This window comes from Phalacrocorax carbo, chromosome 2 (genome assembly GCF_963921805.1).
Source record: "Phalacrocorax carbo chromosome 2, bPhaCar2.1, whole genome shotgun sequence".
Taxonomy (NCBI): Eukaryota; Metazoa; Chordata; class Aves; order Suliformes; family Phalacrocoracidae; genus Phalacrocorax; species Phalacrocorax carbo.
Genome location: NC_087514.1, coordinates 136,585,755 through 136,612,128, shown reverse-complemented (window position 1 = coordinate 136,612,128; position 26,374 = coordinate 136,585,755). Strand labels below are relative to the sequence as shown.

Below are 26,374 nucleotides of genomic sequence, written 5' to 3'. Positions count from 1 at the left end.
GAGCTGTGATTTAAAAAATTAACACCTTAAAGGAACCAAGCAATTAAACAAACAGTGACTAGTGACTATCTCTGTGTTTCTGTACCTTGCAAGTAGGCTGCCTCTAATCAAGGGAAATTTACAGTAGACATTCTGTATGTAAGGGGAACGAGATATAGCTAAATACTCTCAATCCTCTCTTACATGGTTGTGACTGCATATTCTGATGAGGTTCATAGCATAACAACTCTCCAAATTCATTTATGAACAAGTTAGAGTGAAAGAATAAATGAGGTTGTAATTTCACCAGAACTCCCCTCTTGCAGACTTTTACTGAGAAGAGGTGGAAATGACATTATGCCAGTTTTCCTGCAGATCCCTTTGCTGTCCTGTGGTGTTGGACCAGAAGGTATCTTGGGTTCCTTAAAACATTGTTTTATTGCACTTTTGAAAATCTGCTTTTGTATGTTATTGCACTATGTTTTGTGGAGGAAGCACACAGTAGGAATCATTAAAAATTCCATTCGTGCTATATTTGAGATAAGAAAATAGCACAAATATTGTACAGATAAGTGTTTTCAGTGCTAAGTTACAAACTTATTTATTACCTATTGTACTCTTACATTTTTAGATAGGCATCACTCTAGAAGTTAGTGAAGGAAGTTTAACCTTTTTCTGAACTTCCAACAGTTTGTTTCAGCTTCTGCCTCCGTAAGCCTGACCCCAGGTACTCTGCTTTGCTCTCAGTTGTCTACACAATTGTTCTATTTGAATGCTTTGACCAGCTCTCGTGGTAGTACATATTTCTACACACAGACCAAGAAGGAACTGGCATCTGCCATAAGATTTATTTTTTGTCCAAGATTCAGCAGGCAAGCCAAGGAAAAACTATAAATCATTTCACACAGACTAATATCTCAAGTCTTTGGCAGAGAAAAGCCGTTATATCTGATGAAGTGACAGGATTCCCATCGGAAGAAGAGAACCTTATCTTATGCTGAAGGAACATAACATTTTCTTAAAGCCCCATTAACCTCATGCAAGTCCACTCACCTCTTGTCCCAACACCATAAAAATAAAACCGATGATTGTCACAGCAAGGATTTTAACATAATATCAATTGGGTTAGACATTATTTAGTGATAAAGGTACAGCAACCAAAAGAGGAATAGCAAAACTTCAGACAGCATACACGTTTTGGGTAACTGTGAGGTGAAAAGCATTCAGAGATTAGCTATCACACAGTATTAGCTGATAACTCACCCAAAAGACTGAGACGCACATTAAGGACTGCAGGATTTTGTGAATTAAAGTGACGCCCAAATGCCTTATCAGTGTGATTGAGTTATTGTCAATTGAGTTACAGTCTATTCAGTACCTTAAAAGAAACACAAGCATTATATCTGCCTTGTCTAAAATATTATGTTATTAACTTATTTTATAATTATTAGGATAAATTAATAATGGGATTTCCCTTCTACAACTGTCTGCCCATTCTATTTTTAGTGTCCACAGTCCACTGCTGTTTTATGAGAGAACTATCAATATATTTGGTAATTTTTTAGGTTATGTGAAATAATTCAACATTATTGTTAACTCTGTTTTTCTTTGGTGATAAGATAGACCTGTACTGACAAATTAATCTAAAACAGAAGGAACTATGAATCAAAAATCAAGTCCTTGAAGATAACACTTAGGAACTGTGAAGCTACTAGAATAATAAAAATGCAGAGATGTTACATAAGGACTAGAACTTGATGTGCAGGCATTTAGTCTGGTGACAATTGCAGCAGCACAAATATTGACATTGCCATTTCAGGATCTTGAACAAATACTAATATTTTTTAACTTCTCCTAAAGGAAATAAAAATTATGTTCATATTGAAACAAAATAAGAGCACCTTTTCATTCACTTTTTGCTTTTTGAAGTGAAAAGTCAGTTACACTACAATGTTAGTTAATCACTGCATTAATGAAACCAAATTAATGAATGAAACAAATTAATACCTTACATGTCCTTTTGATATTCGAGCACAAAATATTTTGACATTTAAAACGGTAAATCTGATTTGCTCTGAAGTGGGAATCTGGTTTAAAAAAAAAAATTGATCAGAAAAGGTAGGTTCCTCCCCACAATTTTGTATTTTTTGATGAAACAGAGGCTAAGGAATTTTTGACTAGCACTAGTGACAAAGTATGAAAGCCTCAACTTGTATCTCAATGCAAGGCTTGACTTTATAAAAAAGACAGTTGGACCAAATCTTTCAAAACTTCTTCTTGTAAACTAATTATATTGAACCATTAAAAGATAGGTTAAGCTGATTTTCAAAAGAGTCACTGTTCAGAATGTAGCCACAGAAAACAGTGATTGATGTAAATGAGGTGAAAATTCTTTAATTCACATATATATATTGTTGTAACAAGGTCATACTACTCAGGAGAAAAACCCAACACACCCATTTTTCCCCCCAATTCCTCTTAAGCTACCTAAAATTAACAAGTTGATGGTTTTCCCTTCAGTAATAGGACTGAATTGAAACATATGCAAGTAAAGTTCAGCTCAAATGGAACCGATCTTCCTGCATTTGCTTGCTTGCTTTCTTAATTATATGTACACCATAAAGATATAAAATACGTGTCTGAATTAAAGTTCTAGTCCTTATAACTCTGGGGTAAAAGGAGAGGTTTAGAACTCACTCATATTTACTAAAAAACCCCAACAAAACAACAAATCATCACACTCAAAAAACCCACACCACACCCTTTGCAATAGCCAACCTCATGTCTGGGCAAAAAGTACAGTACTCATTTGCCTCACTGAGGGATGTACAAATCACCGCTATCTCTCTGCAGATACATATAGTTTAAATAATTGTTGTTATTATACTTTTTTTTTTTGTACTTAATATAAGTAGACTGACAGGCCTTAAGATTGACAACTTGTATTTTCTTATTGGCAGATAGAACATAGCTCATAAGTTTCACCAAAAGAGTAAGAAGTGTTCACTTCTCTGTCCAGAAAAGCTACTTATTAATGCAAATTGCTATATTCCTTCACATATGAGTTTGACCCTAGGTACAAAACCCAAAAATCATCCCATCCCCCCCCCCCCCCCCCCCAAAAAAAAAAAACAAACACACAAAAACCCCCACCAATCCACAAAAGTTTATTTCAAATAGGCTAATCAGCAGCTAAGTGTTTTCAGTCATTGTCAATCTTAGACTGAAAATTGACCTGAAAATTAAAAATCTTTGCTTCTCACTCAATTAGACCCAGCAGATAACTTCCTATGTTTATTAGAAATGGGCACCTCACTATGAAACTGCTGCCTTACCATCAACACAGCTACCACCTTTCTATAAATAACAAAGCTTGATGATTATCACTTACTCTTTGTATGAGTCATATTTAAAGAGAGCCCTGAGGTGCTTTTCAGGTAATCTCTTTGAATCATGAATCAGAAGCCTCTGAAATATCACCATGCCCAGATTCTAGGTGCCTATAAGGTATGATCGCCTATTTATAGTTGCAAGCTGTCGGGCAGTTTCACATAATGAAAGTCAGTGGTCACAGAGAAGTTTCTCTGCTTCAGCTTCACTTGTAAAATTAAGAGAACCTGATAATAGGAAATCTCCATCCGTACCCATGCCACAGACACACAGATCAGAACTGGAAGGGTCAAGCCTCCTTATTTCAAGATCAACTAAAAATCCGTAGTCTGAGCATAAATAGGGCATAAGAGCCAAGAGGCTTACCACGGCACAAGCCCAGGTTGGGCAGACTCCAGCAAATCTTGACAGACCTGAAGAGAGTTTGTATCATCAGTCATCACTGCACAGCACACCCTCAGAGCCTCGCATGCCACATATTTTAACCTATTACTTTATACCTCATTAACAGATTCAGCTTCCAGGTCTTACCTATGTTTTATTTATTTTTCCAGCCAGGGTTACCATAAAGCTTTTACTCACCTCAGCAGGACCACAAGAAGTTTCCTTCCTTATGGACAGAGAAGAGAAAGCAAAATGCTTTCAGACCTGAGGGAGCTACAGACAAGCAACAATTATCTGACAAGAGGCTGGCACGTTCTTCACCACTCTTGCATAAAACACTGAGCCATGCTTCAGCCCACCTCAGTTTTCTATATTTATTTATTTTTGTGCTAACTCCTTAACAGTTTGGCAAACTGCTATTTAACAGCAAGGGCAGATGCCTTGTTTGGTTTTTTTTTCCCAGGGTATAAAAGTACTCAGAAGTAAACAAAGCCCCGTCAAATCCTTTACATTCATTTGACAATCTTTCAGCTCTCCTTTGCTCCTAAGTCCTTCTCCCGTCACATGTTCCTCTTCTTGGGCCTAACTCCTCTCAGACAATCTTTCTCCCCATAACAAAAGAAACACTACCTAACTCCTTCACCCCTAAATGAAGGGGTCTCTAGATTAATCTAATTGATTCACTTCCTTGGCACATAAATGCTCGTTAACCCCAAGTGCCTTCATCTGGCCTCCCAGGCCTCCCACTGCCATTTTGTGGGCTGCCTTGGAGTAACCCATCCCTTTCACATATCACTTTGAGCATCTGTTTTGCCATTTCTCTGAACTTGTCATGCATCCTTGTCTAAAGATAACTATTCGGGACTTTTTTTTTTCCCCACTTTTGTAGCCATTGTCTCTAGTCACTCTTCCAGAGAGGTGAGAGACAACACTTTTCTAAGTTAACTGCTCCCCAGGCGGCCTTGGTCTCACTATGATCCACCTCAGAATTACAAGCCCCAGAAGTCAGTTAGAGTTGTTACAGGATAGCACTAGTACCCTAAATCACTAGTAATCACTGAATAGCTATAGTCTCAGCAAACAAATATTAACCTAGAGATTTAAACAACAAAAGTCTTCTTCTCCCTTTCTTACAGTAATTATATCAAAACCACACATTCTTTGACTATATTACTTCTTACACTGCTATTTTGAAACACGTTGAAGTCTCTGACTTTTTGCCTTAAATAATTTTGGATATTAGCTGATCATTGTTGCGATTTACATGCAGTACTAGAGTTGATAAGAGTGAGGAAATGTTATAGAACATCTACTTCTGCTTCAGCAACTAATACTAAGTGCTTCCTAGCTCATAAAAGTCCTAAGCATATCAGCACGTCACCTGATCTAGCATGCACACACACGTACACACACCAATAAGCCCAAATCACGAGGTCTAACTCCCTAGCTTTAAATAATCGTGATGATATGCATACAAATATCTTGCAAGTAGTGGAAACAGTAATTCAGTATTTGCCTCTGCAACAAGTTCTGCTTCCACCTCCTTTTAACAGGAACTCATGCAAAGTGTGGGTGACGCTAACCAATTTCAGAAGTTAAGATTTCTTCCTGAGACGTCATGTTCTTTCTTCAGCACATTGCCCAGCTGCAACGCTCTAGCAGGGAGATGAAAAATTTGCAAATCTCGTGTCAGATATCATTCCTACATATTTGTAATTTCCATTTATATTGCAAATGTCATTAATGAGGCCTTAAAGAATGCCTCATTATAAGGAGTTTACAGCTAGCACTCTTCAGTCAGGGTAAGAACAGTGCATCTATTTAAGCTGTATGAAGATACATGCATATATTCTTTGTTTCACTTCACACTCCAATGTATAATTTCATTGTTAATTCTGTGCATACTGAAGTGAAAAAAAAGCCCCTCCCCCCCAAGTTCTCTTTCATTAAATCAAGCATTTTACTTTCATCCTATGTTTATGTACTCTAAGATTTTCTCTTCATCATGAATGCTTTCAACCTGAGCATGGTTTTAAATTATTAGAGGCCATGCTAAAAAAAACCAACCAACCTAGGTTAATAGACAGAATGTCGCTGGTACGATAAGTGCCAATATAGTAAAATGACCGTTCCATTACATTTTGCTACAGTGAGATTTTGATACATGCTGACCAACAGATCTGATTTACCTTTTATAAGTCTAGTCAGAATTGTATGTAGTTGTGATTACATTAACCCATCTATCCCTCTTTATATGAAAAAGTGTGTTGTGAACAATTTGCTATCACAGACTGGCACATTTAAAATTGCATACATTATTAAATAATAGCTTATGTATAATTTTATTTTTTTCAGAGTTACAATGTTAATGAGATAATCATAGAGAGCACATTATATATTATCGTTAAACACATTTTGCCACAAAAAAGTTGAGAGCATTGGTAGAAAATCCTACATCAAGTTATGTGAAAATATTTATTACCTGTAACCATAATTTCATAAAACCAATGTACACTTTATGTAATATTATGTCAGCAAGTTCCTTCGTTTTGCAAATATCTTTTGCTCTATACTTAGGTATGTTTGCACCTACGGAGTGCATCAAATGCTTCTGTGTGTGTGTGTGTTTGCAATGCACAGGAAAAATATTAGATTACTCCTACAGTAACTGTAACTGTCAACACCACTGGACCCAAGAATGGAGAATTACAAGATCTTAATTTTAGCAAATAATTGCTGTCATATTTTTCTACCTAATGCTGAACATAACATTAACTGGTATTTACCTCCTAATGTTTAAAGAACACAGACTGTATATTTCAAAGACATAATCCTTACCAACTATATATTGACTTTTATTTCAGTGTCTATTATATAAATTAGGACTCTGCTGAATTCTTATACTGAGGAACAAATGATAGTAACTTTATTTAAATACATGCACAGTACCGTGCACTACAGAATGATGAAATACTATTTTTTAATGGATGAATGAATCAATAGAAAAATATATTTAATAAATCATTACCATTTTGAAGGCTAGATAAAAATGGGAAATCATGCATTTCAAGCAAAGTTTTATTTTTTCCTTGTTTGTTTTTTGATGAAATCTCTGAGAACTTAAGACATGCAGAGCTGAGAAGCAGCTCACTCTGAGCAAAGAACAATGTTAATACTGCACAGAAACTTTCGATTGAGACTGTTTATATGCAAGACTGAAAAAAGTTGCCATTCTTGGACTTCCCTTCAACATTAGACAATGCTGTGCAAACCTCAGACAAATCCCTGTATTATGATTTCTAAGCTGTTAGGAAGTCTCTCAGAGGGCTAAGAAAGTAAAAACCTGAGCAACTGCCTCCCCAAAATTTATGATGAGAAATGTTTTGATTTTGATTCCAGAGAGCAGACTACAAAAGCAGAATAGGTAACAGTTTATCCTTTCCTTAAGAGATAAATTTAGGGGATGAGTAAATTATGGATGGCATAAATAAGTTGAATAAGTTGAATTTTCCAATACTTAGAGTGTGTGTCTATGTCTCAATATTTAAAGTATGAGTCTATGTCTATCAGCTTGTGAAACAAATGAAAAGCGAGTATTTACTTGCAATTAATTTAATGTTTTTTCCTACCCTAACATTTGTCTGGACATTGCCAACATAATCAAAAGAACTGTAAATTTTCAGAAGTGAGTCTGCTCCAGTGAGCTTGATTAATTATGCATTAACCCATTTCTCTGAAGCATCCTTCACTAAATCTTTGGTGGGAAATGCACTTTATTAGGCATGAGCTTTGGTTATTTGTGTGCATACGCTATATACTATCAGTCAATATGTAGAATGATTTAAAGTTTGCCATGTTACAGAGATGTATTGCTTATTAAAATAATTCTAGTGTTTCAACAAACAACACTGATGGCTAGTTTTGCAAGTATTATCATTTCCACTGTTAGCATGATCTCCTTAGCCTTACAGTTTTTGCTCAAACTTGCATTGGCTTCCAGTCTTACAAGAACTTACAGAAGAGTAATCATGATCATTTGGATACTGCACACAGTTAGATGTTTTCAGCAGGTACAGTTACTCACATACATAGGAGTTATCAGAATAAGATAAAAGATTTTGATGCTTAGCTGAATAAAAATATTCTCAGGGTAGAAAGAAATTATGAGCTAAAAGTACAGGTTAATGACACCTGTAATAAACTTTACTCTGAAACAGGTCTAATTGGCTATTGATGTGAAGATGCTTGATTCAAAAGATACTCTTGAACCTATGGCATATGATCATTGTAGTAGAAAAAGTTGAAATGGAAAAAAGAGAAAATTGAATTACCCATGGCATTCTCTTCCCATATTCCATGGCAGAATAAGCTCATAGATTAGTAAATGGTAACGCATGCAACAAAAAATATGCTGTATCACTTCATGTAAACATCTGCTTTCATCATGCAAAATGCCTACAAAACTGTGACAATATTTTTTTCTAATAGCATAGTTTTACATTAGCTCGGTTACAGAAACTGTTAAACCAAAATCCATGATTTTGCAAGTAGAAGATATTCTAAAATTCTTGAAAGATTTCCAGCATAAATATTCCAAAGCCCAACAAAGCTAATTGGTTTTCTAAAAACTAAACTACATAGGCTTATTCCTTGCTGTGGTTCCTTGTTCTTTTGATGATAGAAGAGAAAAGACCAGTTTTTGGAGGAGGTCCCATCAACATGGGGGCTTGGTTCTTGTGAGTAATTTTTATCTGAGGGAAGAAAGAAGAAAAACAAAGTTATCCCTTGAGCTAGTTCAATTCCAGGTATCTGAGATGTCCGAGTTATCTTTATATGTGACTTCCAAACCTTCTTGATTTAATCAAAGATGAAAGGAAAATACCTGTATTTTTATGAATGATACTACATATGCAGTAAACCAATATATATATAACTATTGTTTCCACAAATACTTTAAATTATACACACAATCAATATTAAATCATATGCAATAAAATATATGCCAATATGTGATCTTACTTTCTGAGTGTGGGATTTACTGCTTGCTCTTGAATATTTTACACATCTACAAGATGAATAAGAATTTAAAAGTTGTAAAGGACATACATGCTGACAGACCAAGCTGTTGCCTATTCTTAAGATACAAGCTATGTCTTTGTATGCTTTATTTATACAACTAATCAAGCTGTACTTCTCTTTTAACACATGACACTGATAATTTCGAAATAACCATTATGAATGAAAGTCAAAAGTTAATACACAAAAAAGGTCAAAAAGATGAACTAGCATTCTAATTTGTTAATTAATTGTTAATAGAATAGACTCAAATATTGAAAAGCCTATTTAAAACACTTTGTAAGACTGCTCTAAAGCCACCCGTTTTGATTTCTTTGATATAAAACTACGAATCACCTTAAATGAGACAACCTTAAAGTAGATTATGTCTGCAATTTTCTCTAATTCAAGTCTAAATTAGAGAAGACATTTTATGAATGTATGCTATGCTCAAAGCTAATTGAAAGCAATTATCAAAGTGGCATTTTGTCTGTGACTTTAAGATACATTGTAAGATAATAAATGATTCTCATTATGTAATAAAAAGGTCACATCTTGCCTTTGGGCTAGTGACGCTAAGAGTTTTCCAAAAGCAATCCGAGACATTTTCTTTAGTGAACTACGACTAATACAAGAACCATCACTTATTAAATATCAGTTGTCACCTGCATAGTACCCACATCAGAGATGGGTATTTCTTTCAAAAAGAAACACCACCTCATTAAAAACTGGAAAAATATATCTCTTAAAGTGCATACCTGACATTTTCAAGTTAAAATGAATATCCTTCACTTGCCATTCACTAATAGTAATGAAACAAAAAATGTATGTCACGTGGAGAGGCTCATTAAAATATAGATCAGGACATTTCTTGGGGTGGAAATTTACTTTACAGTAAAAGGAGACAGAAACATAAAAATCTCAATAGAATGAGTGGGTTGGTTTAACTCCATTAGAGCCTTTACTTTACTCTCCAAATGCTCATTTCCACACCACCTTAGTTCATTAGTCTCAAATTTCATACGTGACCTTTTTTTGTCAACATTTTTCATTAGTATCAAATGTAGCATACGGGGTTTTTTTGGCAACCTACATTAATTTCACATGGATAATAACTCTCACTTTCAAAGAACTGGCATCAACATACTTTCTCACAAGAAATTCTGCTTCAGGCACCACTTTGGAAACCAAATCTGTAGTTGGGGTAAATTGGCATTATTCCATTGATGTCACTTTATACCAGCTGATGATCTGGTCCTGGAAAATCACCTCAAGGACTTTTGTAACTTTCACATGCTTCATAAGCCACATTTTGGGGCTCAGGGACAGTGATGACATCAACCTGATTCTGAGGATTAATACATGAAGTAATCTGCAGTTGCTGTGAGTGACTTCTTCAAGAGTCATAAGGGTTCAGCTTATTGCAAGATTTGGCCATGATGTGGCAGTAGGAATAGCCTGAGAATTTCCTTTCAGAGGTAAGTCATAGTATTTCCATCATAAAATGAATAAAAGAGCAAAACTCAAAAGATGGCTTTAGTATGAAGAGGTGAGGTACTCCTGAGACCCCGTACAGATTGCATATTGGATTATGGCTGTTCAATGCTGCTGAGGATGGATGCAATTACATATTAAGAAAATGTTTATCATTTGTAATGTTCTTTTTTGGCTTGAGCCATCTGTTTCAGAGACCACGACCTCTTCAGTATGTTGTATCCTATCAGCTGAGATCAGCTAAGATACATGAACGTGATTAACCACTCATGAGCATGGGGATGGAGTCCTATATGCATTTCTCCAAGGCATATTTTCAACTGTTATAAACTGGCATGATGCCAGTAGTGTAAAATATATTTTATATTCTGAAAATACAAAAATAAAGAGTAAACTTAAAGTATATTAGTTTACTTATGCATCGTAGTGTATGTTAACATTGCATTGGTTAACAATGATAACCACTGACACCTCATTTTCCTGCTAAAAAAAAAAAAATAAAACTTTGGGTGAGAAAAAGAGATTAGTAAGTTTGTAATACACACTGGACCATTGCACTACCTTGCCTGAAATAGGCTAATTTTGTCTTTCTCAAGACTTTCAAGCACTGCATTTCTGCGCCGGACTCTCTCACTTCTGCTTCTGTTTTCATACTGGCAGCACTTGGTGCTGTGATTTTGGATGACAAGTGACAGTACACGCTTTGAGATGGGAAGCAGCACTAAGGGTCTTAGAAAGAGAAATAGTGTTGTAGGTCAAAGTAGGACTGAACACAAAGTGCTGTATGGGAGACTGAAATGGACAAAAAAAACCCAACAAGAAAAACAGAGAGAAAAATCTTTAATTACAAGCAACCAATATTTAGTTTAGTTAAAGAAATTGCTACTTATAGCTGTATATAGATTCTGTGTGTGTGCACATGCAGTGTCTAACTTTTACAATTCAGTTTCTTCTTCATACAGCAAGCAACCTCATGTCTTTTTTTAGTAGAAACACAGTTCTAAAAGCTTTAAATAAGGCCTATATTTTTTTTGTTTTTCATTTTTCCTAGGTGAATCTGTGATTTACACACACACACACACACGAGAAAAAGAGACTGCTTAGACAAAAATCCCAAAAGCACAAACACTAACATAACATGTTTTTAGGAACTGATGATACCCTTACAAACATACTCATACCAATTACTATGGAATTCTGGAAAATACTTTTTGATATGATATTTACTCAATTTTATTGAAAATACGTAATAACTTACAGAAAATATGGAGGACATTTTAAACATAAATTAGGGAAGTTCCTGAAGTGCTACTGGAGAAAAAAAGCCTTATATTTGGCACAAATTTATATTTAAAAATAGGAAAAATGAGGAAATAAAATTCCATTCAGGGGGAAAGTAAATAGCCACATGAATTGCTAAGAGATCATGGATTTTGTTGTAAGCCTGATACAAAACTTTATAGGCTAAACTCAAACTGTTGGAAGCCAATGGCAAAACTCTCATTCATTAAATGAAGCTAAGTTTTTATCCCATGAGTTCATGATCACAGAAATTTAAAGGGCTGGTATATTCAGTAAATAGGTTTAGCAGAAAAATACTGCATTTGCAATTTCAAAATCACCTTTCTAGTATTACAAATTGTGTCCAATGATGTATTTGTGGGAAGGAACATCAGAGCTACTTAAAAAAGAGCATAATTCTTAAAAGAAGAGATGGTAATTGCTCCCTATTTGTTGATAGCAAATTTTCTGAGAAAGGAGAAGCCTGAATTTGTTGTACTAAAGATACTTATAAATGAATAAACCAGATATTTGTTTCAGGAACAGGTCAGAGATTCAAAATATGCCTTGAAGCCACATTAATACCATGCATCCACTAAATGAAATGCACTGAGCATCAATAATTCTAGCATGATAACTATCTCTTTTAGGTCAACCAGTTTTGCTTTCATGTTCCTTTTTCTACGGTATGTGCTGGTTACCTTCGTGTTCCTGACTTCACAAATGCCTAAATATTTACTATTAACACAGAACATGGTGCTATAAATGCAGGTACTAACTACAATGTTAAATGACAATAGCAAACTGGAAACAGAGATAATCAGCTCTGCTTCTAGTATTTCAATTAATGTTAAAGAAAGAAACCCTGCATTTTAAGGACAGAAGGAAAAAACTGACAGAAAAAACTTATCAAGTTGGATCTGTTAGACTATGGTTACTTTTTTTCCATGCTATCAGCAGGTTTGGATGTTGGTAGTTTTGAGGGTATGAGGGTTTTCCCACAGCCTAGATGTCCATATGCTGCTCTCCTTGCAGGAAATGGAGGGACATGACATCTCTGTATCACAGGAGTACCAAATACTTTTATCTTCCTGTAGGTGATTGAGAGTTGTACTGGTTATCATGATACGAATAAGATGCACAGAATTTAGGCAGTGCTAAACAAAATTAACCTGTGAATTGCATTATGTGGCATTTTGGTCAAAATCTCTTCAGATCTAGACCAGTTGTTTTAAATATAGCATTATGCAACACATCTTTTAAATATATTTCTTAACAATATTATTGTGCAAAGTGCAATCAAATCTAATCAGTTTGGCATTAATTAAGCTCTAATAATATACTCTAGTCTCTCTTCTAAGTAGTGTGATCCGTTTCCCCTTCACACAGGTAGATTGGAAAACATTACGGTGTCATCATAATTTTTAAACATACCGAGAAAATGACAGAGCTGCAAAATTAAAATAAATGATTAATGGCATTTTTTTCATGTTTTGTACTAATAGGTATCACTGAGGTTTTAAATTAATAGAGCTGTCAAGCTCAGGGTTGTTACAGATCCAGTGCAGAACTAAAATGGAAATTATGTATTCCATAGACACCTAAAGATGACACTTTGGAATATTTTAAATTTTAATTAGTAGGTCCAATTGTTTTTTCCCCCTCCTCCCTAAAACCACTGCAAATTAATTGGCAATTAGTCACAACTAATTCTTTTCTTAACAATCTGAACTAGAAAGAAAGGTGCACTACATGTTAGGGTATTTGTCTGGGGTGCAGAAAGCACACATGCAGTAAATTGCTTTGTCAATTACAAAAACTACTGTTGTGAAATTAAGAAAAAATATGCATAGGTAAACAAAACCAATTAATGTGCAGTGTACCTGTGAGCATAAAAAGTAATGCCCAGATGAAAAATAAAGTGTTAGAAACTCAATAAATCACCCTGGCCTTGAAACAGAAAGGTATGCATATTGTTGCTCAAAAGGGAAAAAAGATGTAGCATTTTAGTATAACACCAAAACCTTTTTCTAGTGATTGACTTTCATTTATGGATTAACTATGTAATAAATGTCCAATATTCTACTAAAATCAGCCACCATATCCAGGACCCAGTTTCTCTTTGCTCTAAAGAAGCAGACACAAAAGTTTAAATTATCCCATTATAAACAACTAATAAGAAAATATTACTACATTCAGTGATGTATTTTACAGGTACTTACAGAAGATACTTTACAGAGTCTAGAATACAGCTGCAGGTTCTTCATGTGATCTATGGGGGTTGGAGCCAATGGATCTACATGAAAGTGAGTCTGTGACTCACTCTCAGTTTTCGCACCCAGCCCTGGAGTAACAGTGATTATTAGTAAAACCTTTCTTTGTTTTTCCTGTTTCCTCTGGATTTAACTACAAAGGTAGGACTTCAAAAGGATGTCTGTGCTCAGGCTTATCACATCTATAGGGACTTGAGGAAAGGCTAGAGAGAAACCATTCATTCATTCATTCAAAAATTACAATATTTTGAAATATTATTTCTAAGTTTCATTATTAAATGGCTTATTACAAGTATTCCTGTTAGTAAATAATTCTAAAAATACTGTGTGTTTCAGATGCCTATGATTTCTGGCAATCCATTAGGTGGGCTCTGACTATGTATTTTCATTTTCGTTCCTTCATTTAGGCATTATTCTTGCATCATCTGTAGACATTTCTGTCCTCTACATTTAATCTAATGTTGCTAGCAGCTTGACACTATTTCAGATATGATGCCAACCAAGTCAGGAATAGATGAAAGAACTGAAATCACAGTTATTTCTAATTAAGATGGAATATTCTTATGGATTTTTTCAAAACAATGCTAATAATTGATGTAGCTAAATTGAAAGATTATTTTTCTTAAAAAAAATCCTGATGGCTAAAGCTAGAAGTTCATTGAATTAGCTTGAGAATCTTTGAAGTTTCATTACTATTAATGACCTGTTTGGAGATCAGGTGAAACCATGGATATCTTTCATGTTACTATATTTGTCTGAGAGAGCTCTGATAGAATTTCCTCCTCAGCTAATCAGACGAGATGTTTAACATAACATTAACATTATCATCTTTCTTTCTCCCAAAGACTCCTCTATAAAAACAGTGAAAACAATATAATTTGATGCTCAGATTATGTACCTTATCATACCAGAGCACAGTGGCTTTGCCAGACACTGCAGTCTGCATGTGTTCAACATACTGAATAATTCTGGATGACAGATCTTTGGACCACGCCACTTACATTTTCAAGTATGCACAGGACCTACAGAAACACATTCCTGCTCTCTTCTAGGGATGCTAAGTGCGTGTGCAATAGAAGATCATAAAAGATGATAAACGGAGCACATGACTATTTCTTTAGTACTAAAACTGGTAGCAGGAATGAAGAAATCACAGATCACAGCTTCTGGGAAATCACTGCATTGTCTATTGCATCCCACAGCATTTTCTCAGAGACCACACTGTCATTTTGGGGGAACATGATCTCTATATGTATGAGGAGGGACAGCTATCAGCAACTTCTGCTACTTCTATAAAACTTTTTTCCAGTCAGAAAGGAGAAGTAGCAAAGAAAAACTTGTTGATTCCTTCAACGGGAAATAAACTTCCAAGTCTGCTTGCGTAGCCTGCATCCCATATGTAACAGGGTCTTGATGCAGAACTTGTTTTCCTTAATATGCGTAATGGAATAGCAGGAGAATTTTGATCAGGTTAAACTTGATTTCTTGAAAAATAATTTGTAAAATACTCTCATTTGTATCAAAATCTGAAGAAGAAACAGAAGAGGACCTCTGAGCTTAACCACTTGCACTTTGGACTAAGGTTTACTCAATACCTGCCAATCGTATGACTGTCTTTCTCAGTCTCTGTAATTTTTACAGGTCAGTCCATAAAACTACTGAACTTAGATGACACTGAAGTCCCTGAGATGACCATACCAAAATAAAACCTGCGTTATTTCAACTTTCTAAAAGACAGTTGGAGAGGGAAGGATGGCAGGTTTTGTTTTTTAACAATAGCTTTCTGGCTGGAGCACCAAAGAATCAAAAACCTGAGGCTCAAGTGCTGTATCTAGCTGGTGTACATGATCTGTGCAACAGAACCACGTGCAGGGGTCTCTCCCCTAAAACTAGTGACTTGGTATATCCAGGCAGGCCTGTATTGTGTGGAGACAGTATCTTCTGTCCTTAAAGCCATATAGCTAGTAAACTAATAAGCACCTTCCCTCAGCAACCTAATGCGAAACAACAGGTAGCATGGGAATGTCTGCCCATGTCTCAGTGCATGATGTAGAAGTGCCAGCATCTTTGTATATGAGCCTCAGTTCCTTGTAAGAGCTAGAGAAAGAAATTTCCTGAGAGGAATTAAAAGGAAAACCAAACTCTCATACATTTCCTAAGGAACCAAACTCATCAATTTCTTCATCTGATCATCACATTTTTTTCCATTTAAAAACTGGTCATTAATCGTTTGCTTTCAGGTAATTTTGGGAGAAAACTGTGGGTTTGGCTCTAGAGAAGACAAAAGATCATGATTCTTATATTGGTCTCCCATTTATTTTTTACTTAAATTTGAGCTCTTGCAGGTTCAGATAATTGGCTACACAGTCGGCTACACATAAGAATTTATTTTTATTTTATATTTTTTTTTCCAGATTCTGATTTTGGATACACATGACTGAGATATCATCCTGATACTTATGTAATCAAAGGCATTTTGGCTTCCAAAGAAAGACCTCTCTGAAGCACACACTTAGAAATCAAATCTTAAACTTCAGTTGACAGAAAGCTAACATCCATCTTTGTCATTGTCTCAGAAGGAATTCCTAGCTACTCTGCAGAAAACTTAAAAAAACCTGTAGCATAGTTAGAATTAGTGGAGAGATGTTGGACCATATATGTTTGTTCCTTTCTAAGATGTAGAAAACAGAGCAGGGTACATGTACAATAAATAATGCGAGGAGCAATTGCAATAAATACATTAAGCTCCCCAGCAGAGAAAAAAACGTTTCCTGAAAAATGAATAATATAACATAAAATAATAATTCTATATCTAAATTCATAGGGGTGCAGTAGTCTAGACAAATAGTTCATGTATTTTCTTCTCAGAGGAAATAATTACATTAAACAGTACAGTTTTCTTCTGTAACATGAAGTCTATTCTCTTAACAATGAAATGGCAAAAAGGACGGGTTTCACAGAACAGTATATGCCATTTCTATCCCCTTTAAAATGGTACTTCAACTGGACAGCAGTAATTATCAGCAATAATTTACTGTTTCCTCAAGTCAGTAATTGAAATGTAAGAACTGTCTCTTTTTCCAGGTTTGCCCTCAATTGTGCAGGCAGCTTCTGCCAGCATTATCAATCAGATAGCAGGGATTTTGCACAGAGCAAGCAATCAAGACAAAAAAGCACACATGTTATTGCCAGCATCCTTCCATAAGGTCTTTTCTGTAATCTGGTAACTGAAAAATTACATGTCTTTTTCCTGAACATGTAACTGCTGCATTCAGTACTGTTGCTCAGCACAGAGCCATCTCTGTGGAAGAGGTAAAGATGATATCTCTGAAGTCCAAAAAGTTTCCTGGAATATATCTCATAAAATCCCCACTGTTCTGCCTTCACACAGTGTGTGTTCACATGGTTCTCCTCTCATTGCAGAATCTGAGCACTTACCATAGAGAATTAGAGTTCAGGCGCTCTCCCCACTGTTCAGCTGTACACTGTGGTGTCTCTGGTAAACACGGACTATCAAAACCCTTTTCTGTCATCCTAACACATACATTATCAGCTGCCATGCCTATTAGCACCCTACTGAGGGTGCTCCCTTTTACTTTTTTGTGTAGCTTTTAATTCTAATGCAGACATAAAGCTCAAGAAAGTGATCCAGTACCCTGGTTTGGAGAATTACTCCCATCTATAGTGGGATTTCTTCCTTGTCACATTATATTTTTTTGTCATACTTACAAGCTGCAAGACCACAGCAATTCATCTACTTAAAAACACAGGTCTTCTTAGAGAAACAAAATTAGTAAAATTGTGTATTAAATCATGTTACTAAGACCATATTCAACAATAAGGCACTTATATTTCTTCAACATCATCTTCAAATGCTCAGTTAGCCTCTATAATTTATCAGAGAAAGATGAAAATGGAGAGTTCTTAGAGATACACCCTTCTTTGTCGTCTGTATACAGTTACTGAAAGAACCTCCCCTGAGCAAGCTCCTCTCCTCTCCTCTCCTCTCCTCTCCTCCTCCTCCTCTCCAAATTGCTGTTTACCTGCCCTCACTTCATATGTGTGGGCACTGAAACAAGAAACCAAATAATTTCCTTAATTTCTCCTTTAAACTGTAAGGATTTTTAAAATATTAGTTCTACTGTATAATCCTGTCAGCACAGTCAAGACTTTAAATAAAACCTCCCTGATATGAACAATCAAAAAGAACAATGAAAAATCTTCCTAAATTTTAAAAGAATAATTAGTTACTCTATACCTTTTAGCATCAAAACAAACATTGTTTTTTCCTCAGCAACAGAGACTATAAATCTGATACATCATCATAAATAAATGATCACATTGGGCAAAGGGATGCTGGGACTGCACCCTTTAAGTATTTTCCAAACTTTTGAAAGAAATGCCTTTTTATTCCATCCCAACCTGTGGGAAAAAGCAGCACGATAAACTGAAAATGCAGTGGATGTTGAACTATTGAATAACGGTGTGAAGATGTTATTTAAGCAAACTGAGTTAATGCTGATGACAATGTTTGCCTTTTAAACCGAACAATACCCTTTCTGTCATTGAAGAACTGAAAGTAAAGAAATCAGTTAATATTCCTGACTATTGAAATTTTTGTTACTCATTAAAGAAGGTTCCTAGCTTTTTTTTTTGTTCAGCCCTCTTCCCAGTGATAACAGTATCCTTACCGTGCAAGGAGTTTGCATCCAAGGTTCCCCATCTATCTGCATAGGCAGAGACTTGCTGGTCCTAAAGGAATATATTTCATAGTGTAAGAAAAAGCAATTAGACAAAATTGATAAATGCATTTATCAATTTATCAATGCACACACACATACCCCTGAACTTCTACGTAATCTCTGGTATGTCCCAACATGCTTACAAAAGTAGCCTAGTCACTTAGTAGGCTTAGTTTGATTTTCAACACACAAAGTAAAAACACTGCAAGCATTCACACATTTTGCAACTAATACGCTATTCTCTTATGCGAGAATAGTCTGTAATTTGTGAAATAAAGAGTGAATTATGCAAGAACTTCAGGAATAAACCTTATTAATTGAAAAGACAAAGGAACCTCTGCTATTTTTTATTATTTAGACTGACTACTAAAAAGGAAAAAAAAATTAGCTCTATCGTCACCATTTACTAGAACTATAAAAGTTGTTTTTACACTTGTGTCTAACTCTGGGTTAGACAAAACACTCACATAACATGACAGTTGTACTATATTCAGAGGCTTTAACATACCATGTTATAAATTTAAATTGTTAGTAAAGGGGCACTGATTTTAACATAAAGCTACAGCAAGCGTTCCCTGTCTAGTTTTGGATACCACGTTAAGAAAAGTATAGACAAATGAGAAAGAAAAAAACAAATAAAAGGATGGTCTTTTTTGGATTTCTTCTAACCCTATATTTCTGCATTATAATAGTTTGATACAAGACTATTAGAAATAACATGGAGTTGGCAAATGTAATAATGGAAAAATAAGTCAGCTAAGCACTCATGATGGTCAATGGAAGTTCTGGCTTGGACATTATTTGAAAACAATTAACAGTTCATGGGATTATCCACTGTTATCTATGGCCATAAGTGGAGGAAGGGAAGAATGATCGATGAGGTCTCACTTTATAGGTTTGGAAGGGTTCTGAATCGTTTGCAGTTTTGGTCCTGCTGATGTGAGAGTATAAAAATTATCTTTTGGTATCCAGAGAAGCTTGGAATGCCTCTGTGATCTTATTTAACTTTCTCAACCACGTGAAAGAGTACTTTTGAAGTCAACATCACCCAGTCCTTGAGGAGAATTTCAAAAATATGCCAGGCACTTTGGCAAAAACAACTTATTTTCTTAAAGTTTTAATTGCTGCTCTTCTGGTTTATGCTCATTTTAGGCTTTTGGGGCTTATAATTGTATAGCTAATGATTTTATTAAGATTTTGGAAAATTTTTCCTGAGAAATTCTTCACTGAGGAAGAGTTGACCATCTACCTCTTTTCCAGTCCTTATCTAATCCAAAAGTTAGAATAATTATTTTCTCATTGAGTTCTAATACAAGTTTCCTCTCCTAAGAATGTTCTGGTCACTTTTAGCATAGTAAATGATAAAACACAACTAAATTATCGTGCTCTACCATTAGTGGCTTACACATACCAACACATTTATTAGTAGTGACTTGTCAGTGTTCAGTAAATAACAAATAAATTAAAACCAGAGCACTTTGACTTCTACAGATCAGAAAAGTGCTTTACAAATACTAATTACATGTTACTATTCCCTGGTGTGGTATGCATTATAAATCAGTTAAAACATGTCAAAGTAATGGTAAATGACTTTTTGCTCAAAATTGCATGGAGTGTATGTCAATAATAAAAACCAAGATGTTCATGCCTTACTCCTTCTGCTCCAACTGCTTGACAGTATTTCTTCAGAGGATGAAATGACAGTTGAATACAACATGTGAAGACTGAATGTAAACACTCTTTTTCTAGTTTTTTGACACATTTAAAGAAAGGAAGATGTATGGCCACAGAATATGGATGGAATAGATATATTTCATATATAAAAATGATACTTTCACAAGCAGTAAGTACAGTAATTATGACTATTAAACTACCAAAGAAAGTGAACTGATAATATATGAAACTTTACTGTTTCATTACAACAGTGTAGTGCAAATTAAAGCTGCTGATACCTGATTACAACAGATGAGCACTGGGCCAGCCGTCTTCCAGCACTTTTCAGTCCTGTGTATATCTGTCCCATCTCCATGGCTCCTTCCAGACCAACCACTTCCATAAGCTGGTCACTTAGATCTGCAAAAATTGAAAAAACACATTTTGTCTAAACAGCATTTTGACAGTAGTCATCCTGACAGTGGTCATCCTGACTAGCAGGAATTGTCAAAAGACCAGCTGATAATAAAACATGGGGAGAACAGAACTGGCAAAAATGATGATTCCTGAGAAGTGATTGCAGCTTTAATGTTGGACACATCTGGGCCTGTTGTTACACCATTCTAAAATATCCTGACCAAAATGATTCTAAAATACAATAATAATCTCCATGGTACATTTTAATACATATGTACTGAACAAATAATCTTATTATATGAGACAATAGGAGAGATGCCTTCATTTAGGTTACCTGACACTCATAGAGTGAGATGATTGCAGTTTAGAAATTTGTGCTGTCCGTTGTTTCAACCAACATGCAAAATCTGGTAAAGGAAAAGCCAGTGCTCCAGACCCTATTGGATTCTCTTCTATACAATCCTTTCCAGATGACATTTACAATTCCAATTCAGCCTTTCTGTGCAGGCATTATTATAGTCTTTAATTATGAGACCACATATTACTTTTTACGTTGTCTCAATTACTGCACAGGTTCAATGCAAAAAAGGCAGAAAAACCCCTTAGATCAGCAACTATTAATCTAGCTTTCCTGAACTTCGTAGTGCTTGTTTGCACCCAGTTATACATTTTTGTTTCACACTGCTTTTTGATTACGTAACATTTTGGCATTAAACTTCAAAAATTTTTTAAATAAATACTGACTCCGGTAAAATAAATATTAGTTTTCATGACCTTCAAGGAGCAAGGACAAATTCTGTCTAGAATTGCAGATACAAACAGAGATACAACCAGAAACCTAAACAGAAGTATAGCAGACTGGTTTGAGAAGCAACCAAGCAAGGTAATGAAATATTATCCAGAATCAACTAGGGTGTTTTGTATGAAGTGTTTTATATGTTTCTGTTTAAAATCATGTTGCCAAGACCAGATGGACAAGAAAAAGAGAAATTTTTTAGCTGTATATTACGTGTGTTTTATAGATTGGCTGTTAATATCCATGTTTCCAAAAGAAACGCTACTCAGTGAAGCACAGCAATGAGCTAAAATGTTAGAGTCTATCATCACATTGAAAAAACAAAGAAAGGAGAGCACATTACTCTTTGTATATTTTAAACCCTTCAACCTTTAATGAAGGTGGAATTTCACGCTCATTATCATAACTATGCGGCTAGTCCAAAGTTTCAAAGGGAGTCTTTTCTTTTCACTTCTTTGGGCTTTGAATGAAGGTAATTAACTGAAAGAGGTACTGTGATGGGGGGGAAAAGTATTAAAAGCAAATAGGATTTATGGTCTGGATTATTCTGCTTCCAACCAGAAAATCTGATACTATCCAAAGCCTTCATTTTTCTTCTTATACTTTCTTAATATTCTTTGCTATTTTCATTTTCTCATCACAGTGAAATCAGTTCCTTATAATATTAATGAAGCAACAATAAGCCCTATTCTTCCCTATTAACGACAAACAATAAGATGGACAAAAGATTAAAACAGACAATATGATTAATTTTAACTATACATGTTTATAGTTTGCATCCCTGTAACACATGTAAACCCAATTTTGTATGTCTGGCTTTCTGCTGAATTATTTTTCTCTCAAAATGTTTTCCTTAAGTTACTCACTTTTAAACTTAACTCTGATTTAAACAATTTCTGCTTTTCTTGATAGCCATAGGGATTTAAATGGGAAAGTCCTACTCATTTGCAAAAGCTATTATATTATAAAAGCACACAGAACTTTATAGATGTACTAAATCATGAAAATGTTTCCAGCCAAAGAAAACATCAAATTCCTATTCACTGGGTTATTAGAAAATTATTATTTTTTAAACGGGAGAATAATTAAGAACAGATTTTTATTACTGACAGCTCAGGCAACATATGCAAGATTCAGAATAGTGACATTTGCAGTGATATAAATTTGATGCATCATTTTTCAATAGCTGTGAGACTAGTGCCAGTAACAGCAGGTAACTAAGGGCCAAATCCTGGCCTTTGATCTATACCACATATCTCAAAAAATGTGGTATATTAAATGTTGGAAGATGGAACTGAACAATACTCTTATCTATCAAAAAAATGAAGCCTTTTCAAAAACTTCACATTTGCAGTGGCATGTTCCCAAAGTGAGGTTATTTTAGGCCAAATACGAATATTTTTAGAATCAAGCTTAAATTAGACATAACCTTCCTTCAGAAGCAGTAAAAACTAAAGCAAATGTAACATGCAATTATCGACTTGGGGTTAGTTCACGCTCCTGCCCTTGCGAATGTATTTGATCTGATGGTTTTGCATAGTCATATCCATTTCAACAAATCTTTGAGCTATATTGACTTTGATAAGAATGGAGAGGGAGCAAAAGTGGAAAAGGGAGTGTGTATATTTTAGTCCCATTCTTCAAAGATGTTACATGGCTATAGGTACACTGGTTGAACATAAAGGGTCAGGACATCAATGAATGGATTACATCTGTTCTTAAAAGGTCCCCACCAAAGAGACTAATCTCTATTAAAAGAGATCAGGTCTTCTATTAAATTAAAAGATAGGAAAGGGGAAGTCATTCTTCATTCTGGTGGAAGGTTATCACTGATTTCTCAGAAAGATCTGTGCTGGCCTCTGTACTGCTCAACATATTCCCCTAAACAATCTGGAAATAGAAGAAGATAGTGAGTTACCGAGGATTCAGCGAAGTAAAGACAAAAGCCAATTACAAAAAAAGATTCCAAATTTTACAGTACTGACTAATGGGGCGATACTACGGCAAAAAATTCCATACATGTAACTTAATGCCCATGAGGGAAAACAGAGCTAACTACATATATGTAGACTGCTTTATGCATATATATTTTATCTGAAAATAAGTATGGGGTGTGTGTGTCTCTGTGTATATGTCCACGTATACATGTACATTTATTTTGCTGGGCTACAATTACTACTGTTACGCAGGAATTAGGATTATGGAGTTACTGTGGCTACGTCTATGAAAATATCAGCTCAATGCACAATAGTGAGCAAATATCATCAAATATTATGAGTGGTACATCCATACAATGTGGAGTTTGTAGTTTCAGTCCACGCAGCAATGCACAGGAAGATATAACAGAGCAACAAACATGGTAACAAATATGGAGCAGCTTCTGTATGAAAATAAATTAGACTAGGACCCTTCAGGAAGTAAGGAGACAAATGGAGGGAACATGATACAGGCAGAGAAAATAATAAGTGTCATGGAGTAGGTGAAGACAGTACTGCAATTCAGTATTTCTCAAAACACAAGAACTAAGGAGTTTCACAGCACTTCTAGAACACGCAAGAAATCCTTTTTACATAATTATTTTGTTATACCATGATGCCATACTAGACTACGAAATTCACTAAAAGACAAATTGATATATATTTGGTAGGGCATCTTAATGGAAGAATCACTGTAAATTTGCCCTCTTATGCTTTATTTCTAATCATGCAATACAGGTTGGTGTTAAAGCTCGGCTACTGAGCTACACGAACTTGTGGGTTGACCTAGCATCACTGTTCGTGTTATCTTCTTACAGATCTTAACATTGTAAACCAGAATAATGAATGCTGCTGTTCACTAAACGTCATTAATCACTTAAAACAGCTTATAATGTGGATTTTTCCATGACATGTATCCCAACAGTGTTTGAGACCTAATTTAGAAAGTCACTTCTTTTCGATCCTTAAATTATATTCTAAAGTTACACACTCGTGTTTAGATCTGTGCGCGTCTCTACCAACTACAGGGCAAAAAAATGTATCTCTTTTTAGGCATGTTGTATTCCTTTTGGGTTCTACAGATTTTATTCTGAAGAGAAAATAATCAACCGGTGACTGTACTGATAAAATTCTCCAATGCAGTCTTTGCCTATTATAACAAGTTTTAGGAGGTTTAGGTTTAGGAAACTGAAGGTTAGAGTTTTCAAAAATAATTTACCAGCCTACATTGAACAGCAGCAACTACCAGATACTGAGCGGCTTTTCCATCTAGCCAGGTCATTTAGTTGCCTAAATGAGAGCTGAAATCTCATAGGTAAGCTATCATGGAAAGCATCTCAGTATTAGTGCATTAGGAAAGTGTTTTTTGACTGGTGCCTTGAGGTTCTTGAGTCGGTTTGTTCTACTTTGAGCTCTGTGTAAAAGCTGAAGGCTCTCACTTGTTTTCTATGTGAATGAGCCATTAGAGTGTGTGGGAATGTTTTCACAGCACCATGCCTCTCCTGCCCTCTTCCACAAACCAAAGTACTTCACGTGTCTCCTCACATTAGCCCCGTCAGTAAACAAAGCCAGCTCTCCCAGGGGAGCGCTGCTGTCAGCAGATGGTGACTAGCATGCAGAGGGGCATCTGACCCCTTGCACTCATTCCTGATGGGGAGATAAAGTCACTAGGGAGATGACTGCCCATTTCTTCCCATCAGGCAGCAGAAGAAAGAGAAGTCCAAACAGAAACTTGCAAAAGTGGCAGACAAAACACTGTATGTGAATATAAGCCCTTTATAGCACTTCCCCAGGGCATGAAGAAAGACACTTGGAGACTTTAAAGTCTCCTAGCGATGAGTTTACGTTATCCATTAGCTTGGCATAAGCTGAACACTCCAATATTCAACATGAACACACCAGAGAAAAAATACATTTGGAATTAATCTATGAAGATAAAGCAAGGAAAGCAAAATAGGGTAGGGGGTGGGAAGAAGCATGGTGTGATTAGAAACACTGATTTACATAGAGAACTTTGCTTCTGTAATGGAACTGGTTTTGATATCCAATTTATCTTTGCAATATATAAATATTGCTGTCCTGGCAAAAGATTGAATGACTCTATTATAACTTGGGGTTACTGCACTCACTCAGGCACATTTGCATAAAAACACTGTTGGTCAGTGGTAAATCTGTCTCTGGCAGCAGTTTGTCTTTGAAGAGAAGGGGCTCCATGGCTTGCTAAATGTAATCAGACTCTAGTAATCATCACGCTGGAAATTTTTTGGTTCCAGTGAAAATACTGGTTAAGAATTTGAAAACTGGTATGATGCCAGCGGATCCTTGAAAAACTCCTGAGCTCAATGTTCTGCACTACATGAATGCTTCAGTCTCTTCCTAGAACATGGCACGTATTAAATCTACAGTTACTCATTATGCAGGAATATGGGGTCGCTTCCATATGCTGGGATAGGGACTGATGTTGTATAAAACGCTAAAAATGTGTTTAATGTCACAGTATTCTGACTTCAGATGAACGGCTTTTTCTAGATTCCTGGTTACAAGAAATCAGTAAATCAGGAGCAATCTGTACATCCTGGTTTTTGTTATGCTTTGCTTTAGAGAAGCTACCTGAAGTAACATATGCCTCAACATTTATAACTTTTTATATCTGAGCTGTACCTGGAGGTCCAGATGATGTCAAGACTCTGTTTTGTTACTGATTCACAGACATATAACAAAAGACAGCTCTTGTCTCCAAGAATTTATAACATAGACAAATAAAACAGACATAACTTTGGGGAAAAATAATATTATGTCCATTTTACAAAGTGAAAATTATACACAGACAAGTTTAGGTCTTGCAAAAGTTTTGTTCACATACTCAGCTGGATATATTGTGTGTAGGCCCACAAGAGTCATAATATTATTTCTATCATGTAAAGTTAAGCACAT

General features: G+C 35.4%; 1 protein-coding gene across 4 annotated transcripts in view; it reads right to left on the bottom strand.

Annotated features, from left to right (window-relative positions):
- Nucleotides 1-6,086: 6,086 nt before the first annotated feature.
- Nucleotides 6,087-26,374, bottom strand: part of DGKB (diacylglycerol kinase beta) — a 363,957-nt gene continuing 343,669 nt past the window's right edge. For all 4 annotated transcript variants that reach the window (XM_064444510.1, XM_064444512.1, XM_064444509.1 and 1 more), the window contains 3 exons: nucleotides 20,551-20,671; nucleotides 18,548-18,608; nucleotides 6,087-8,504 (listed from right to left, as the gene is read on the bottom strand). In XM_064444510.1, the coding sequence (XP_064300580.1) occupies nucleotides 8,397-8,504; nucleotides 18,548-18,608; nucleotides 20,551-20,671 (290 nt within the window). In that variant the 3' untranslated portion in view covers nucleotides 6,087-8,396. The remainder of the gene's footprint in view (nucleotides 8,505-18,547; nucleotides 18,609-20,550; nucleotides 20,672-26,374) is intronic.